The 20,220-nt window shown below is 35.6% G+C and overlaps 1 protein-coding gene across 14 annotated transcripts in view; it reads left to right on the forward strand.

Annotated features, from left to right (window-relative positions):
• The window catches only part of FGF14 (fibroblast growth factor 14), a 358,569-nt gene that overhangs the window by 292,922 nt on the left and 45,427 nt on the right, over positions 1-20,220 (forward strand). For 4 of the 14 annotated variants that reach the window (XM_085552899.1, XM_085552924.1, XM_085552937.1 and 1 more), the window contains one exon: positions 5,385-5,451. The exons of the other annotated variants lie outside the window; for them this stretch is intronic. In XM_085552899.1, the coding sequence (XP_085409025.1) occupies positions 5,385-5,451 (67 nt within the window). The remainder of the gene's footprint in view (positions 1-5,384; positions 5,452-20,220) is intronic. 14 annotated transcript variants of the gene reach the window in all.

Genomic DNA, 20,220 nt, shown 5'->3' on the forward strand with positions numbered 1-20,220 from the left:
TCAGAACTGATGGACATGCATCATTTCAGCTGTTATAAACAAATAGTGAATTAACAAAGCTGGAGAAGAACTAGAGTCCTAAGTGCAATTTCAAAAACATGCTGTTTTGATTAAGAATTGGGTGAAAATAATGAACAAAGTCCCAGTAAGTTTCTCAATAGTCCATGTAGGATTTTTTCATACCTAGAGTGAAGTTTCCTGTATGTTCCTCAGTGTATATTTCTATATATTAAGAAGAAAAACATGTCTGAAATAGTTCTGGTTCTCCATGCACCTTCTATGAGCATAGAAGTAGAATTTTATTGACTGAAAGATATAAATTTATATGCAGTTTTTAGGAATTCTCTACACAGATGCTGAAATATGTAAAAGAAATAATCACATATTAGATCTTTTGCGTAAAATTTCACATCTCAGTTTCTCAGTTGGAATAAAAAGGTTTCTTAAACTTTCACTAAATGTTTTATCAAGAAAAACATAACAATGAGCTCCTGTCTTTGGTAGCGGATTTGATATGCTCTGATTTTTCAGTACAGCTGTATTCTGGAGACATCTGTAGAAGCAGCATACACTGTATTTTACAATTGTTCCTTTGTGTATGATAAGTATTTGAAATCTAATTTAAGCATTGTTCTTCATAGCTCCTTGGGAGGCTTGTTGCCCCAGTTATGAAGGTTAGCTGTATTCATCTCTTGGATATGTTCATTTATCAGTTCTGTGCTCAACTTTAGGGCATTACTGAATTAAGTTTATAGGACTGTACATAAAATGGGATACAAACATAAGATTGTGTTCTGCTCATGGAATTAAACCCCATACAAGTTATTGTAAAGATTGCATGTGAACAAAGAAAATATGTTTCCCAGTGATCAATTAAACTACAATTGTGTGCCTTTCATTTGATTTTGCTGTTGAATAGCATCATTTCCTTCAGTGCTGGAAAATTTCTCCTAACACAGAGAAGTTAGTAATAAGCACTTAACACCATTACAGCTCCAGTAAGCCAGTTAATCTTCTAAAGCTTCTACCAGCTGTCCTTTCCTAGTCATTGTTGCATCACAACAGTTATCAAACCTTGATCAACTGGAGAACTTCCTTCCCCAGTAGGCATATAATTCCCTCACAGCACATTCATGTTTCAAGAAGGAAGAAATAAAAGAAATAATAATAATAAAAAAAAGAATTCATAAATCCTTTTTATAATTTGCCATTAAGGAACATTATATTGTTTTTAATAGCTGGATCTTTAACCTTTCAAATGTGTGACAGATTTGTTGTGTCTTAGTGTATCAGACTGCTTTTTCTTACCACTAAGCTGGTTAATGAAAAACTGTCAGCTTAAGTGATTCAAAGACAGGAAAGCATGCTCATACACTGATTTTATCTTATTTTATTTTATTTTTAATAGTTCCCTAAGATTTTCGTTTTGTTTTGCAGTTTTGCAGATTGTCAGCCAGTGGTGTAGGTTAGAGAAGTCCCCTTTGAATCTTTTAGGAACAATTTCCTCATTCAGAATAGCAATTGACAGAAAACATTTTGCTGAACAATTAATATTAAAGATATTAATGTGAGACAGTTAACAGTTAATTCACTCTGGGGATATAGGAGGTAATTTTTCATTTTCTTTAGTTGCTGAGCCTAGGGTAGTTCAACCCACAGAATTTCTTAACAATGTGTATCACAAAGCAAAACCCAGTAAAACCAGTTTCTCAACTTTTTGCTTTAATACCAATTTAAAAAATTATCTTCTCTGTGTAGTAACTTCAAGTACAGCTCTTTTAATAGTTTGGGGAAGCGGTGGGCAGGAGGCTTTTCTCAAAAGCCAGTAACAAAGATAAGAGGCAAAATTGCGAGGCACTGTAGGCAAAATCAAAGTTAAAAATGATCTTCATTTCAGTTTTTCCCAGTGTACTGAAGAAGCTTCACATATTTGAGATAGGGTAGTATGGTCAGGTTGCGGTTGGACTTGATGACCTTTAAGGTCTTTTCCAAACTGAGCAAGTCTATGATTCTATGTAGATTCCTCTGTTGAGACCTAAGCCAAAACAGAGAATCTGAGATTGTCTCCACTAAACTGCACATCTCATGCTTAGAACAAGTGGAATTTGCAATCTTAAAGTTGTTTGAACATATTTTATCTTCTGCACGGGTTTTTAAATTTGCAGCAGAAATGGGTACAAGAGGCAAAACAACAAAAGTAATACATTATCTACAAATATTACCATGCTTTCACGTTAAATTCACTTTAGATCAACATGTGTTTGCCTTTGCTTTGTCATTGCTTAACATCTTTAATTCCCGTAATGTATTGTATCAAGCTTCAGAATCATTAGGTCTCCTGACATATTGTTTCTACTTTCTTAGTGATATATTATCCCGTGAGGCAAATGAACAGTCTTCATTGCCATATTCCCTGGTGGCCTTATATCAGCATAATTAATCCTCATCTTAAATCTTCTCACATTATATTGAGTGTAGAAAATGGTTAAACAAAGCGGGTGTGCCAAAAGCCTGAGTGGAGTCTAGAAGACAAAATGATGAGTGGAAAGGTTAAAGTATGATCAGTAGCTTTGTTTCTGATTGTAATGTCATGTGTAGACATTGCTACTGGGAACAGAATATGCCTGCAAAAGATGAGCAGTTAAGAAAGCCCTGAAACATGCAGTAATCTACCTCTGTGCCAAAGTGGTAAAACCCTTCTGGCTCTTCCCTAAAAGTCACTTGCAGAGCTGACTGAATGTATGACAGGATCCTTGCCTCCTTGTTCTGCTCACCCTGCAGAGCTGTGTCTCCTTGGAGTCAGGTTATACTCAGATACTGTCTGCAGCAGTGTGTTCTGCAAATGCGCATCCAAACTCTCAGCTGTTGAGTTTTAACCATATGGCTTTTTAACCACACAGAAATAGTTATTTTTGGAAGTTGTTTTGGGCTGATAAAACAGCTAGAAAATTGAGGTTAGTTTTCAGAAGAATTATTTTTACACACAAAACTATACCAGGATTCCACCTCACCCTTCCCCCTGCCACCAACAAAAATCTGGTTTGTGGATGTCCAGTCTTCATGAATTTATATTATGTAACTTTTCTCGTACAGAGATCTCCAGCATGAAATCCCACTGAAATGAGCTCTGTAAGAAGGCAACATAAGTACTAAAGCTATATAGGGAAAGATGATTAATTGAGTCTCCACCTCTCTTTCCTCCCTCCATCCATCTGGAACAAAACTGTGGCAGAATAGAGAGATACCCATTGCTTATTTTCTGTCATTATGATCTCGTGAGGTTTTTTTTTATTTTTTTATTTTTGTTTGTTTTTGTTTTTGTTTTTTTTCAGGATCCCTGAAAGGCTTCATAACAAGCACATTTTGATTTTTCTCCCTGATTCTGTCAGAGAAACATTTTTTGCTCATATCCCAGAATGTGGCTTCCAGGAGTAGGATCTGAGGATTTCCAGATACTCACTGGATCACCGCACTGAATTTAGCCTTTAAAGACATTAAGTATAACTATGCTTTTAAAAGCAGAGTATTGGTGTTCATGCTCAGAGCTATTTGACTGCTGATAGGTTAGGCATCTTTCAGAAAGGTGAGAAGCATAGTTCCAGCAAGTTCTATTTAAAATCCTTATAAATTCCTGATATATTTTTCTTTACATACAGCTTGTTCCTTGCATGATACAAATATTTTGTTTAATACTTGCATACTGTGATGTATGTAAACTTGGCATTCACTTATGTCAGTTATGAATTTAATACAAGTATGTGCCTAAATTGAATAATTTGATAATTGAATTTCTTTTTCTTTTTTTCCTTTTTTTTTTTTTACCTCACAGTTTTGTGTCCCATAGGTTTTAGAACAGGGCAGTTGATGCCCAAGGCAATGAGAAGGTTAATGAAATGAAAAAGGAGCATATTTTCCATCATGAAGTTGTTCATGAACCATGAAACAATAAGCCAAATGTTTGTACTGCTCCTTAGATTATTTTGTACATTCTCATAATAAAAATATTGTAACCCCAGCAAGTTTCCCTGTATGTGAAGTAGCTGCATTAAAGCATTGATCCAGAAATATTTCTGAATGCTTTTAAATTTGAGGATTGTGTGTTTAGTGATTATTTACAATAATATGTTCAGAAACTGCCATCATAAATCTTGGATTTCATATATTACTGACACTGCTATCTTAGTAATCAGTAAAATGTATCATAGTACTCTGCAGTAATTATGCTATATTAAAGCTCAAATTTATACTCCTGAGCAGTTGATAAGTCATATACTTCCATATCTGTAGGAATCAAAATTGTTAATGTAACTTCTTGCACACAAATATTGCTACTTTTGTTGGAAGCCACATTGGAAACACCAAGCATTTATATTGCTGGTCAGTATTCCAATTAGTGCTAGAAAGTCAAATGCAAGTTTGAAAGCAGCTAGTAGAAGAAAAGCAAGGGTGTCAGAGCACTGGATTAGGCTGCCCCAGAGATGTTGTGGAGTCTTCTGTGGAGTTTTTTAGGGCCTGCTTGGACACCTATATGTGTGACCTACTGTAGGGTACCTGCTTTAGCAGGGGTGTTGGACTCGATGAGGCCCCTTCCAACCCTCATGATTATTTGATATTCTTATGTGCCACTTGGTTTTTCACAGGGATAATCTGCTGGAGCCCAGGAGCAAGGAAAGGCAGATGTGTACTGTCTGGCACATATCTTTCTGCAGTAGAACATGAGCACATTGTGCGACACAAATTTATGCCAGTACCTACTCTTCTACCATCTAAACAAGAAGAGAACCACTCCTTTGCTTCTTCTCTGTGTTAAGATGAAACGGAGAGAACAAGTGAGGCATTACATCGTGAAAGTTTTAATAAACATCTGCTAGCAGACAAAGGGTTAAATCCATCTCAATCTCTACAGGGAACAGTCAGAGCAGAGAACAGTTGCTTCTGTTCTGTTCTTACAGCATTCAGTAATTTCCACCTGATTACTGAACTGAGGTGCAGCATGCAAGCAGTTTGTTTTGTACTTGAACTTTTGATCTTGCATGGAAAAGAAATGTATTCTTTTCTACAAAACCACAACTTTTGATGAGTTCTTCTGAACATATTTCCAAAGGGGTGGAATTCAGGTATTAAGCTGCTCAATTTTTTTCTAGATAGGGAAAGTGTTTTTTACACTTAAATTAACTTGAATTGGCACTGTTCCCTATTTTGTTCTTTTATTTCCTTTGTGTTTTAACTTTTGACAGCATTAGAAGGCTCTGTTAAAGACATTTCTTTTGGGAATCCAGCTTTTTTTGCTGGCTTTATTACCTCTTTCTAAAAACAAAACAAAAATTAAATATCAGGGACAGATTTGCTGGGGACATAACATTTTTGTTTGTTTCTCATTGTAGGTTGTTAATGACTACCAATCTGTTACCAAAAGATTACCAATCTTCTTTTACAACATGCATGTGCCAGGTACAGTCTGACTACCTTGAAACAGTGTCTTTATTCCCTAGTATCTATGGTGAAAGAAAGCTATTTGGAAATTGTGATGAGCCATTGGGAAGGAAATGGTGTGACAATTAAGAATGGGATTATTTGGTTGTGAGTTTTTCTTTTTATAGTATTCTTGTTATTACTTGTGTTTTAATGGTTGTGGTATGGATGGTTGTAAATTATGGTTGTTGGTTTTGGGTTTTTTTTTGTTGTTTTTTTTGTTGTTTTTTGTGGGTTTTTTTCTCTCCATGTTTTTTGTTTAGTCCTAAAGAGCTTCTTGGTCTCTGTAGGCTCTGTATTTTCTGTCTTGCTTCTCCCAGTGAACTTTGCTAAGCAGTACTGAGGCACTGTTCTGTAACAACTGCAGGAGTCGACTGCATTCATGCACTAACTCTGCGTCCCTGTACAAAATGGCCACAGTACCACCATGTGGTAGCACTCTCTTTTTATTTTATTATTTTCTTTGTTTTCTTGTTTCAGAGCTGTGCTGTTGTGAACATCACCCTCCATCACATTCTGTTACTTTTTGGAAATGTTTAAAGGAGTAGCTGGTAGTCCCTCATCATTTCCTGCAGTTAGATATTCATGATGGGGATTTTTTTACCCTCACAGTGAAAAATGATTTGGATTCTACAGATATTTTTCTTCACCAAGGTACAAAGCTTTTCAGGAGCACTACTGTGCACTTGTGCTGCTAACCTTGGTGAAGGAGGGACTCTTCCAAGACACAGAGATGGCCTCAAGCTCATGAATTTACAGTCATGTAATCCTTAGGCAACAGAGTTGGAAAATCTGCTCCACAGAGTCCATGTTGACAATGGCACTGTCAGGCTGATGTCAGAGAGCTGTTTGTGCTGACAGACACCTACACAGGCTGCCACAGTCGAGACGTGCCAAGAAAAGGCTCATGTAGCTCCAACAGTACTGCTGCTTTACTTGCAGAAGGTCAGCATTCAGCCAGTGGGACTGAAACTTGACTAAAATGCATGTATGCTCTAGAATCTGCTAGTAGATGCTTTATAGTGTAAGCCATGTCTGATATAGTTTTGGGAAGAAGCCTCTCTCAGAGTAAATCCTCAAACAGTTCCCAACCTAGATTTCTGTGTTTAGATGTCCTTGGTTATTTCATGATCTTTCTTTTGGGGAACTGTTTGATACCAGCCCCCAGGCTGCTTGTGTTCCTATCCTACTGATGGCAGCTTTTCTTCAAAGGACATTTGTAGCAGCTATTTAATTCTGTGTGGGGAGCAGAAGCCTTTGAAATTGATGCTGTTCTGGTGAACTGTCAGAGAGGAGCACACAGTTTTCCTGTATTTAGAGTATTGTTAACACTTTACACAAACAGTTGGGAAGTCATGCTTTCTTTCTTGAATGCTTCTTACCATGATGGGTCTTCCAGCAAAGCTGTGAAAGAAGTAGAAATATTTCAAAGTAACCCAGCTTACGTCAGCTATACTGAATTCTGTGAAAAGGAGGTGATCGGAAAGGATTAGGTTGTGCTCACACATCTCTAAAAGTATTAAGAGAACAGAAGCAAGCAAAAATATTTTTTTAGAAAATTTTCCTCTTCTTTCTTTGCCATTTCAGTTAAACAGGTCTGCCCTCACTACACTTTAGGGTAAATGAAGGTTGTCATGGTTCTGAGGATTTTCAGTATTTTTGAAAGCTGTAGGTGAAATTGGGGGGAAGGAAGGAGTCCCAGGAATTTGAGCTGTGGATGATTTTGCTGGAATTAAGAGTAAACACAAGTGATCTTAAAAGGAGTGGACAGTTTCCTAAATGTAACTGCACATCCCAAGTGCCTATTTGAAAGTATTTGGTACCTGACATCTCTGGGACCTCAGCTATTCATTGTTAATCAGCTTCCTGAAGGTATTTGTATATGGGTGGACAGGCAAACTCTTGTCATTTTATTGTTTAAAATATTTTCCCTCTTTTTATTTTTTGTGTGTTTGTTTTTTTCAATGTTAAGGGTTTTTGTTTGTTTGTTTTAAAGTTCGTTTTAAAGTTTTAAAACCCTGCTATATCCAACCAGGACAGACTAGACTGATGGGTCAAGGCAAACTGTATGAGATTCAATAGGGCCAAGTGTCAGGTCCTGCATTTTGGTCACAACAGCCTTAGGCAACCTACAGGCTTGGGGTGGTGTGGCTGGAAAGCTGCCTGATGGAAAGGGACCTTGGTGTGCTGATGGACAGTCAGCTGAATATGAGCCAGCAGTGTGCCCAGGTGGCCAAGGAGTCCAATGGCATCCAGGCTTGGATCAGGAATGGTTTGGTGAGCAGGACTGGGGAAGTCACCCTGTCCCTGTACTTGGCATTGGTGAGGCCTCACCTCAAGGACTGTGTTCAGTTTTGGGCACCTCAGTACAGAAAGAACATTAACGTGCTGGAGCAGGTCCAAAGAAGGTCAACAAGGCTTGTGAAGGGCTTAGATAATCTAATATGCCCTATGCAGAGACAGAGGGAACTGGGGCTGTTTAGTCTGGGGAAAAGGAGGCTGAGGGGAGACGTTATTGCTCTCTTCCAGTATCTGAAAGGTGCTTACAGGGAGAGTAGGGTTGGTCTCTTCTCACTGGTGACAGGTGACAGGACGAGGGGAAATGGCCTCAAGTTGTGCCAGTGTAAATTTAGGTTGGATATTAGGAAACATTTCTTTACAGAAAGTGCTGGTAAGCACTAGAATAAACTCCCCAGAGAGGTGGTTGAGTCACTGTCCCTGGATGTGTTTAAAATCTATTTGGATGCGGTATTTAGGGACATGATTTAGCAGAGGGTTGTTAGAGTTGGGTTAGTATGGTTAGGTCATGGTTGGACTCAATCTTTAAGGTCTTTTCCAACCTGAGTGATTCTATGATTCTGTGATTTTAGTTAATTGCAGATCAACTTAGGTTGTCTTTTTCTTGCATTCTAGTTGACTCTTTTGTACTTCTTGGAAATATTTTGCTCTTGGGGGAGATTGGTGACTGCTTTTACTGTGATTTTAAACAGCTCTTTAGGGAGAGTTTTTAAACAAGCTTCATGATTACAAGCTTATGAAAGCACACTGCAGTTTCCTTGAACTTAGAGTGATGGATGGACAATGGATTTAAAGAGAACCTGATCTATTCCTGCAGACTCGTGAATTGTAGGAGGATGTGTGTACCAACACAGTGTGCTTGCTAAAATGTGAACCTCAGCACTTACTTTACAAGAGCAGAACAAGAATGTATGTTTAGGAACTGGAGAGAAGGAGGACTTACGTAACGATATCTCAGAGACCATCAAATCTGTCATCTCCCACACTGCATGGGTACCATCATGTCTGATTTCAGATCAAAACCAGTAGTGATCAAAGTATGTTATTCATATGACTGTACAGAGCAAGATTTGTCATGTGCTTGCACACTGAGAAACAGATGAGATAATGCTCATTTTCACCTCAGATAACATCAGGCATCTAATTGGTATAGTTAACCCAGAAGTTCAGTCATTCTATCTGCTTCTGTAGACAGTGAGATAGAGAATAGAGAAGCCACCAGAAAGGAACTTAATTGGGTTGAATTTGTTTTCTGAGGGCACTCATCTGTATTGACTAGCTTTCAAACTACACCTTGAACTTGGACATCATTGTAAGGTTTGGATGAACTCTGGCATAATCAAGGTTTCTGTGAGGGCAATCTATCATTGCTGAGACACTGAGGTACAGAAAATCAAACAGCTTGACTTTTTGACTTATCCTTTTGGATAATGGTGCTTTTTAAATGTTCATTGATCTTTTGTTTATTTCAAACTAAAATGGAAATAATCAAAAAATGCTGCTTTTTTGACAGTTTTTCTATTAAAAAACATTAGTTGTGTAGTTTACAGGAATAATTTTAGAAAAAAAAAATTCAGATACATAGTATTTCTTCATTTATCAGTTTCAGTTAAGTTATAAATAAAATTATATACTCTTGGAATTTGTTGTTTTATCTTTGATACTTTCATTCTTCTCTCTCTTTTTTTTTTCTTTTCTTTTCTTTTCTTTTTTTTTCTTTCTTTTTCTTTTTTTTTTTTTTTTTCTGTAAGAAATTACAGTCTGCCATGTGCTATCTGATCTGACAGGGTCAACAGCTTCCAAATAGATTAAGCTGTGGGTTATTGTCTCTGCATTACCTCCCTTTGCAGTGATACCCACCAGAGGACTGTGCAGTCCTTCATGAATGTTCATTCTTTCTCCAGTTTTTCATGCAGTCTCAATATGAAGACTTATAATTTAATAAAAATGTAGTTTTCAAGTAGTGATTTGTCTTTGCAAAATGCCACATATCTTGCTATGGAGATATTGGTGGCCTGCCAAGGATGTTTGAGTCCTCTCTGTATTTCTTTCTGGTTTTAACATGGGCTAGGTTATGTCAAGGGGCACAGATTAACATGGGGCAGATATTCAAGACATTCTGAGATGAGCTTGGTCTAGCTATATTTGTTCATGACTTGAGCTTGGTTTCTTTCCCTCTTTCCTGAACTCTTCAAGTGATTGTACCAATGAATGTGTAGCATTCATTGCTGAAAATTTTCTGAAATTGACACACTAGCTATATGAGTGATTTATGTGGTTTTGTTGTGGTCAGTAAGGGCAAAGTGAAATAACAGATTGTTATACTATATATATATATATATAAATATATATTATATATATTTAATTGTGGCTTATACAGTTCAGCATTATCAGTGGAGTTTCAACAGATTTTTGAGACTGAAGTTTAGGCAAGAAATGAAGCCAACTGCAAAATTGCCTTTTTGCAAGTCAGCAGACAGGTTACATACTGAAAATAATTCTGAAAACATAAAGAAAAGGAAGTGATAGCATATCAATTCATACTTTTGAGAAATGAATACAAAATTTACAGCAAAAATTCTGTTAAAGTAGCAAGATCTACCTTGTATTCTGCCTAGCTGTCCCATTCCTATCTAAAAATGCTTTCTTACAGTAATTCAGTCTTGCCATCACTGCAGCAACATTCTTTTGAGATAAATGTTTAAGGTTCTAGTGAAATAATGAGCATGTTTTAAATTTCATCCTTTAAAATCCCTCAAAAGAAAAATACTTTAAAAATGGATTTAATGTAATCTGAGTTTGATTGGTATTTATTATACAAAAGATCTATCCCACCTGCTCTTCTCCTTTGTCAAAGTAAAATTATTATTTGTTACTGGAGAATACTTTATTAAATGGATTGAGTTCGTTTAGATATATGCTCTCAGGTTTCCTTGCCATAGTTATTTCCTTTTGTTAGTTTTTTGCCAGCAGTTATGGACTGAACATATTTGGTATACAAAATCTATATAAAACTGGAATGGCAGCTGTCCAATACAGCGGTGTAGCTTAGCATAATGAGCACTAATAAAGCAGATAACAAGTCTATTAATGAAAATTAATTCTTAGACAATGGATGCAATTAGATGTGGCAGAGTACAGATGGATTTAATGGCTGGAAAAACATTAGTCTGTCTAGTTAATAATGTCTATTTTAGAAATGTGAATCCAGTTATTTTTATTTATGTGTACTTCCATCTCCTTGACCACTGGCTTCTCTAAATACTCACTTGGATGTGGAATTTGGACTTTTGCTCTTCTCATTATGTTTAGTCTTTCAAGTATATATATACATACTTCGAATGAATGAATCTTTTCAACCACTTCTGTTCATTTCCTCCAAGAATCATCCAAGATGACCAAAATCTTAACTTTAAATTAGCATCTCACATTTAAGGGTCATCCTCAGGTTTGAGGGGGAGTTCTTCTTAACAGTCTATCCTTTCTTTTTATTATATTGCCAATCCCATTTGTGCTTGCAGCAAATTTCAATTTAGTATTATTTGTGAAGTTAATTAATGTTGTTATCCTATCAGATTACTTGTGAATTTGTTAATTAAAATTGGAGATACAACTTCTGTCAATACAATATAATCTAATGCTAGCTAAGAATATGTGAAATAACTGAGGACTAAAAACACAGTTTTAAAAATTTTATATCTTGAATGACACATATGAATGATCAGGAATACTTTTTTTTTTTTTCTTTTTTTCTTTTTTCTTTTCAAACACTTAAAGTAGTGACACAAATACTATTTTTTACATTTATTCTGTTGTTCTCTGTAATGACTCAGTGGAACTCTTGGATGTCTTTTTCAGTGAAAAACTAGACTTATGATTACAGAATTTCTATAAAGCTGAAATTTAAAACTAATGGAAATTTTGTAGAAAAAAAAATGTAAAGGAGATAAAACCAAATGATAAGGATGTTGTAAGATTTTGTGAGGCTGATGATTGCTTTACAGTGGAAATGAATTGATGAATCTGGGTTTTTCATGATATGAAGTTTATTGTATTTTTTTGTTTTGGTTTGTAGTTTTGTTTGTTTGTATTTCCCCTGAATTCAGTAGAAATGATTTAATATATATCTCCTTCTTGTTACACCTCAGGAGCATTGCACATCACGAATCCTGAAAAACTTCTCAGGAAATTTTATCTTTATTAGACAGAATGCAGTGCCTGTACTCCAATTGTAATTTGCTCTATCTTCTCATAAGATGGTCAGAAATAATAGTCAATTTCTAGTGCTTCTTAGCATTTTCTGGATGTAGTAAAAATAGTTAAAACATTTTGTTGAATTTTTGTGGAGTTATGTTTTTATACACACTCTGTCATACCAAGTTATTACTTGTAAAGCTATGAACTACAATGTTTTCTTGCTTGAGTAGATTCTGTATGCCTGCTTGAACAGACTTTTATTCAGAGAGTATTTGTCAGTGGGCATGCATCAGTTATAGAAACATTTCCCAATTTCATGGTATAATGTATGATGATAAGTCATGTTACTATATGTCACAAAATATTTTTTTACATCTGAATGCTTTGCAGCTGAAGGTTAGCATTCATAGATTCATAACAGTACACAAGAGATTTAGCAGTAATGGAGTAAGGAAAAGTATATGAATAATATTTTAGCATTTTACAAGACAATATAAATAAGGAAGTGTCAATTTTTAACTTAAGCTTGTTCCGTGATTTTGGTAGGAATACTTTTTCCCTGTCCACATACAGAAAGTAGTTCTTTATAGCTTTCTTTGAAAAATATGCAATTTTTCTATATGATGAATGAAAGCTTTATCTTGCCATGCAAAACTGATGCAAAATAATGAACCTTCATTTCTGACTTGACCACTGACAATCTGTTCATTTGCATGTATGGAGGATGGAATGTGGTCAAACTTGACTTTAAATTATCAGATTTATCTGATAAAATATTTGATAACCTTCTGTGATAACTATGGATAGTGATGGGTAGAAGGGAATGATGGGAAAATCAATAGTATTTTCTTTTAGTGCAGGAGCATGCAGTAGAAAATCATTCAGATACCCTAACTAGATGTAAGGGAGCTGCCTCTAGGACAACTAGCAGCACTGTGGTTTCTCCATTTTAGCATGATGCCCATTCAAGTTAATTTCTCATGATAATAATTATCACAGTTACAAAAATATGCTTACAGATGGTTTTCCTTCTTTCCAAATCCAACCATCCCTTCATAGATGTCATGAATATTCTGTACTGTAGAGATACACTGGGTGATAGGAGTTATCTTATCTTGGTTATGTCTCTTCATGAGACACTGAAATATAGAATGTTCCCAAGCACCTTACTGGAATTTCTGTACAGCTATCTCTAGTAGAGATTGTGGTGGTATGTTAGTCATACATGGAGGTAAATTCACATTCTAATTTTACTTGGAAGCCATTCTGTGAATTTAAATGATGGGCAGCATACATTGAGAGCTATTTCAGAAAGGTTCAGATTGTTTGTTTTTTTTTATACAGAGATAGTCCAGCAAGCACTAAAAAACAAGAATCCAGTTAAGACTGAATAGTTTGCTTAGCAGCTTTCAAAATTTGTACATTTTAGGACTAGGCTTCCCATTGTTTTCAACAGCCATCCTTGAATCAGTCTTCAGGAATATGTGGTATGCACCTTTCAAAAAGAACTTGGATGAAAGAACAGATAAATGCAACGTTGATCAGCTTTGCATTTGTTTACTCGAATGCCTCCACATTTAAAAGCATTAATATCAGAATCATAACCATTATTCCATCATCAACCTGACCATGCTGAGTAGACAGCTAAAACCACCTTCTCTGAGGATTAGCTGGTCTTTTTTTTATCAAGTTTAGTCGAGTAATAGACCTGCACTTTCCAAGACATTGTGAACTGAGAATTCATGTTAAATAGCTTGTCTAAGCTGACCTTAATTTACTTTTAAGTTTAGTATTTTATGTAGTTCTTCCTCCATATTTTAAAAGTGTCACTTGCATATTGGTTGCATAAAAGCTTAAATCACCATTTGGCTATATTAGCATGTGTTGTGTCTGAATTCGCCCCACTTATTCAACAGTCCACCTTATACCTGTTTTTCTCATCAGCTAACAAATCATCGAGCCATTGATGAATATGGCAGAAACATATCTAGAACAAGTACATGATTATGATTAAGTCCAGGATCCATGATTATTGCTAGGTTGTCTTGGATTTTACAGTTAATATGCTGTGAAGTATCCAGTCAGAGTTTAAATATGGTGCACACAAACAACTTTGTCTGCTACCAAATTTAAAGTCTTTTTGGATATCTCTGATCAGACATATTTTCCATAATATCATGTTGTATCACCTGATTAGATTCCTAAGTTCTCTCTACTAATCTGCTAATACTATTCCTAAATTCTCTACTAATTAAATCCAAATTTATATTTTTATTTTTCTGATTTGTTTGTGTTTTGTTGGTCTGTTGCCTGAGATTGTTGTCGAGTTAACTGATGTGCACAAGTCCATTTGCCCTCTTCAAGTATTGGCACACTTTAGAACTGTAGTTTCTTCACTAATTCCCATTTGCATTAAAAATTAATGAAGTGGTTTGAGATTCTACCTACATAGCTCTTTCATGTAGGAGAGAAAGAATAAATTTCATTTATTTTCTTTAAAATGAGAAAGATTGTCAGCTGTTTGTAGAGATTTTGTAGATTGTTATTGTTACCTTCAGAACTTTGGTACTGCAAAATAGTGCAAAACAGAAAACGTTGCCACAAGGACTTTGGAATACACTTTACTTGTCAGCCATGCATATTCATATACAGCATTTTATACCTTTTCTCCCCATGCAGTTTTTCTCATCCATAGGCAAAAATAAGAGATAGAAAGGAGACTGACAATATTAGTCTCCTGCCCCTGAAAGAAATGATGTTGCGAGCATTACTTCAAGAAACCTAATATGATCCCTATCTCTTAGTGTCTTTAGATAGCTGTTTGTTTTTTAGTACTTCCATAGTATCTCAGTTTCCAGATCTGCTAGCTGGTTTCCGTGCTATTGGATTTGGGACTTAAATGGGCCTACACTTTCTCCCTAGCTGTAAGACAACAGAGACTCGGCAGCCCATTGGGATCATGTATATTTTATTTCTAGATGAAAGCAGACTTCTTATGCATTTATTATGTACTTAATTCTGTGTGACAGGTTGTAATCATTTTACAACTGTGATTTTATTTATTTATTTATTTATTTATTGAGAAAAGTTGTTCTTTCAGCAACTGCTAGCAATCTTTACATTTGCAGTGTACCATACGGAGTTTGGCACAGCTAGTCCATACAAGGAGAGGTCTGGCAGACATTAGAGAAACCAGTAGAAGATTTGGAATCAAAGTGAATTCACTATCAGCTTTTAAAAGTACAAATATATTGTGTCTAATATAATTAAATAGTAAAGAGGCAGCAGGCATGATAATTAGTTTTTCCAGTGACGAACTGTTGTCACATCTGGTACTGTATACAGTCATTGTGGAATTTCTAATCTAACTGGTAAACTGAAATCTAATAAAATAGATGGATACAAAAGCATCAACCAAATATACTATCCATAACAATTGCTGTGACTAGACAGAACAATATCATGTGGTCAATTTTAAGGAACTCTGAGGGCGTAACTGAGTCTTAGAAACGGCTTACAGACATTTTATTTGCATTTCTTCTAATAACTATATAGACAATAAAATCGGATGTAGCACCTTACCATTTCTCCATGTAAAGTGGAAGTTGAGAGACATTTGATTGGAGTATGCACTAACAATTCTGAAACGATGTGCAGATTCCAAACAAAAAGTAGAAAAAAACTGTAAGTAATATAATATAATTGGAGTGGCACATTCTATAAACATATAAAAATAAGCTACTTTTCACAAAAAATAAATTCCAGAAGATTGGTATCAATTTTTCATCAAACTTAATCAGTTGCATTTTGGCAGTTATGTTTTATACTTGTCAGTTTCTCCTTATTTGAGCAAGAAGTAAATAATTTCTCTTTCAAGTTCAGAGAAATTATCTGGTATGTTTTTTCACAAACTGCATTTCTAATCTTTAAAAAAAGAGCCATGTGGGCAGATGATTTCACCTAAACAGAAGTTTTTTTGGGAAGTCAGGAGACTCTGTGTGGGTGTAATGATCTACATTTGTGCACCTGTGGACCTCAAAAATCAGGCAATTTTAGGCGTTCAGGCCTTTGTTTACTTGAGTACTTCCATTAATTTAAGTGAGAATATTCATGGTAATAAGCTCAGCAGCACTTGGAGGTTCAGCTCTTGCAGTATTTAAGTGATTGTGTAATTTGAGCACTCTTATCACTAAACTTTTTTTTTTTTCTTTTTTTTTTTTTTCTTGTTTGAAAAAATGTTGCACAAAAGAGTGTACATAGGAACAGAGATTATCTCTGTAGTATCAACATTTGTTGAAAGGTACTGGGATGGGACATTTATAATCTGCGTGGTTCTGTAATCGTTTGGTTTTCTTTTCTGCTTAGGAAAATGCCCAACAGTAGTTGCAATGATACCTGTTGATAAACAGATGATTTCTGCATCCTGACAGCTGTACTGTAAATGCAAATCCTAATTAGAGATAACCTTGCTGTGTTATTTGACTTTGTAAGCAACGTCTGTCCTTTTCTAAATTGAACGATTGGATGGAAATTGACATTCTTAATATGCTTACCTTCCATTTAATGAGCAATCCCGTTATGAAGACTGAAAACAATGTAGTCTTACATTCAGGTTTTGTTATAATTCATCAAAGAATATATCCTTCCAATGTCAGAATTCCTCTGTGGAGGAGACACGAGGAGCTGCTTAACAACCATCCATGAAAGAGGGATTCATTTAAAGGCAGTGTGAAAAGATTAAAGGCAAAAAAATTCAAACTAGGACTTAGATAAGGCCAGGAAATGCCTCGAGGTACCAACCACAGAATTTCAGTGGTTTGCGCTGTCTGGTAATATACTGTATGAAAAGTTCTCTCCCCCAGCATATTTGCCCCCCTGTTTCTATGACCTAGGTAGTTGTCATTCTCCTAACAGTCTAAAGACAACAGAAAGACATTTTCAGAGATTTTTTGCTTTCATGAAACTTCTTTAACCTATTTCTGCCTTTCCTCTGAATGTAAAAATGCTGTTGGTGGCAGAATCTTTGTTGCTGACTGCAGATCTGAGTGACCCACATTTTATTTGGTTAGTCGATTAATGCAAAGAGAAGTCAAATAAGTGTAGATGAAAGCTAACATAAAATGGCCAGGGTACATACAGCATGCCATATTGTTGCCTGTCTTTTACAATCTGTATTCCAGTGGATGATTTGAATTGATGTAAATGCTTCTTACAGATTCCATTTCATTAGCAAACTGTGAGTATCATAGTTGCAAAAACAAACTGGCAGAGTTGGTAGCCATGGTTTGTTAGGCTTCCCGTATGCCTCATAAAATGCTGGGTCTATGTGTCCTGCTGGTTTCAAGGGCAAGCTGGGCTTGATGAGCCATTCAGTAAAGGTCAACTCTCTGATTATTTTTCATCTCCTCTCATCTGGAGCTAGCACAATGGTTAAAAAGCCATATGTGGCTGAAGTGTTTTCACTGTTGCTATTTATTTCTTGTGTCTCCTGCTTCTGAAGAATTTATGTGATGTTCAATCTCATTTAATTCCCAACCCAAACCTTTTTTCTTTCTATCTTGTAGAAGTATGAAATCGCTTGTACATTTTTGAGTGAAAAAGTTGTTTGGATTCAGGTTGTGTTTTTTTCTTTTCTTTTTTCTTTTTCTTTTTTTTTTGTTTGTTTGTTTTTCAATTGTTTGCAAATTTTCACCATTAAAATAGCATTTTTCCACTTTGTTCTAAAAAATGAACAAATAAAATATATATTTTTTGTCTGTCTTTGTTTCCCAGGCACTACCCTCTTCCTAATTATACAGAATGTATGTTTCTAACCTTTTCTGAAGCTTTAAGTTTAACAAAGAACATAGCTTGATAAAGCAAGCTCAGTTATTTTTGTATTATCAAGGGCTATTGGAAGTAATAGAGACAGCCAGGTAAGGAGGTTAAAATAAGGATAAAACAATTGCTTGGTGAAGCATGAAGGAGAAAGAAAAAAGAAGTGAACTTGTGCCTTATCCAGTAGATCAAAGGAGTATCACATTCAGTATTGGTGCAGAGAAAATCTCTTTAGGTCAGTAAGAGTCTTTTTTCACTATAGAGAGAAAACGAACATTATCCGCATTACCCTACCTGCTGCTTGGTTTGTGGGATTTTCTTGGTGGGTCAGGTTGTTTTTTGGTGGGTAGGGGAAAACGGGAAGAATTGAAATTTCCATTTACAATGTAATTGGAAGCAGCTTAGAGCAGCTTCTGACCCTTTACACCAGGAAACAAATTTACTCATGCAAAAGCTAAGAGAACTGAAAGCCATTCACCACTGTGAATTCAGCTGAGTACATGGGGGAATTTTTGAATGTGTGCATGTGTATCTTTGTGGTGCTATCTAAAAGAGTCATGTCAGTTTTCTTCCAGCTAGAAAGTATTTGCAAAGCAATGCCTGCATTAACTGCTAATAAGTTACAGCCCCAGAGTGCAGAAATGTAAGAGCCTAACGAAGGACTTGTTTTCCCATTTTTCAGGCAATATTTCTTTCTGTTTCTTTCAAAGACAAAATTTGTTGGAGTAATATAGGCAAGCCGTGTCCACACAGCACACTGTGGGCTCTCTTTCTTTCCAAACCTTATTTGCACTTGTACTCTGGCTGAAGATTAAATTGACTTTTCAGTTTCAGGGTGTTTTTTTTTCCTGAAGGAGTTAGCTGTAGACATCAACTTTATGATGGTGGTGGTCTCATGGCTGTATTTGCTTATTTCATATGGAGTAACAGTGACATCCAGTGGTTGGATAATCCAGCCAGATGTGTAAATCACTGTACCAAGCAGTATTTCAGTGAATGTACTCCTGCTGGCATTTCATCTAAAGCCATTTCCAAGGTTCCCTTGGGTGGGAGAATGAGGGATGAACAAATAATCTTTGTTGCAAAAGAGATTTGCTCTGGGACTTTGAGCAAGAGTTCTGCTGATGTGGAAAAAAGAAATAATCTCTATGATTTTTAATCCAAAAAGCACTTTTTGTGTTCATTTCTATGACTGAAAAATCTGCTTGTGCAGCAGTGATAGATTAACACTTGTTGCAGTATGACTTACTAAGTTCTACTTCATATCTGAAGTTCACCTCATACCTAGGAACCTGTGCATACAGTAATGAGATCTGCCTTTGCTATCTGCAATTAATATTCTTGTAATTGAAATGGGAAGAGAAAAAAAATAATGAGAAGATTTTTATTTTATTTTTTTATTTTATTTTATTTTTTTGTGGTGTGACATGCTTATTCTAGTCACTCATTAAACTAAAGCTTCTGTTATTATTAAAAAACAAAATCCCTGTAACTGCATTTGTTCTGTACTGTGCAAACTGTTGGGGAAGTTCTTTGGTTGTCAAAGATTAAATGAAGCTTTTAAATATGAAAAAGAATATTTATTGTTCATATGAACAAATTACATTTGAGAAGGAAGGTATTTCAGACACAAATTCTTAATGTGTGTTACTGTGCTGTTTTTCTTGTATTAGTTTCTATTCTCAACAGATCATATGTCAGCTTGCAATGCAGAGTTAAATAACTACTGTTACATAAAAGGTTGCACTTGTTTTCAGAGTTATCAGAAGTTAGTATTCAGAGTTAGCTCATAGTTTCATTGCAAGCTTTCAGTACTGATGCACTGGAAGTACCCTTCTACACCTCCTTTACTGAATGTTAAAGATTTTTTGTTTTTGTTTTTTTTTTTTCATTTGTCAGGAATCTTTGTTTTGAAACGTAGAAGGATTTGAGATAGAGCTGTGAAAGGTTTGAAGTGCTGGTGCTCAGTTATGGGCTCAAACCATTTAAGATAATGTAGTTGACAATGCCTACAGGGTAATAAAGAAGTGTTGCTTTATGATCTCCTTTGGTGATATAACTGAAAAAGTCGACACGTTGGAAATCAAAACAAGCTATGTCCATATAATTTCAAGCCAAATATGGGGAAAGCCTACAGGTTTTCTTACCAGTCAAGGAAAGAAGAAACCTTGATTTAATTACAAGAACGCAACAGTATGCTTCTATCATTTTTGAGTATTTTCCTGCTTCCCTGTGTCTCTTGGTACCAGTAGTTCTAGATGAAATTTCTTCAGGAGAAAAACTTTAGCCACAGGTAGCTCTTGTTGACCTTTCAAAATTCAGTGATTTGTCATCAATCCCATCCAGAGTTACTGTGAACGATATCTTTCAGTTAGAGGCTGAGAGCTGTAAGATTTACTTTGATGTTCCCCTAGGCTGGAAATAGTGGTTTCAGCT

This window comes from Coturnix japonica, chromosome 1, assembly GCF_054131305.1.
Source record: "Coturnix japonica strain WE chromosome 1, WE-NBRP24, whole genome shotgun sequence".
In the NCBI taxonomy this organism is placed as follows: Eukaryota; Metazoa; Chordata; class Aves; order Galliformes; family Phasianidae; genus Coturnix; species Coturnix japonica.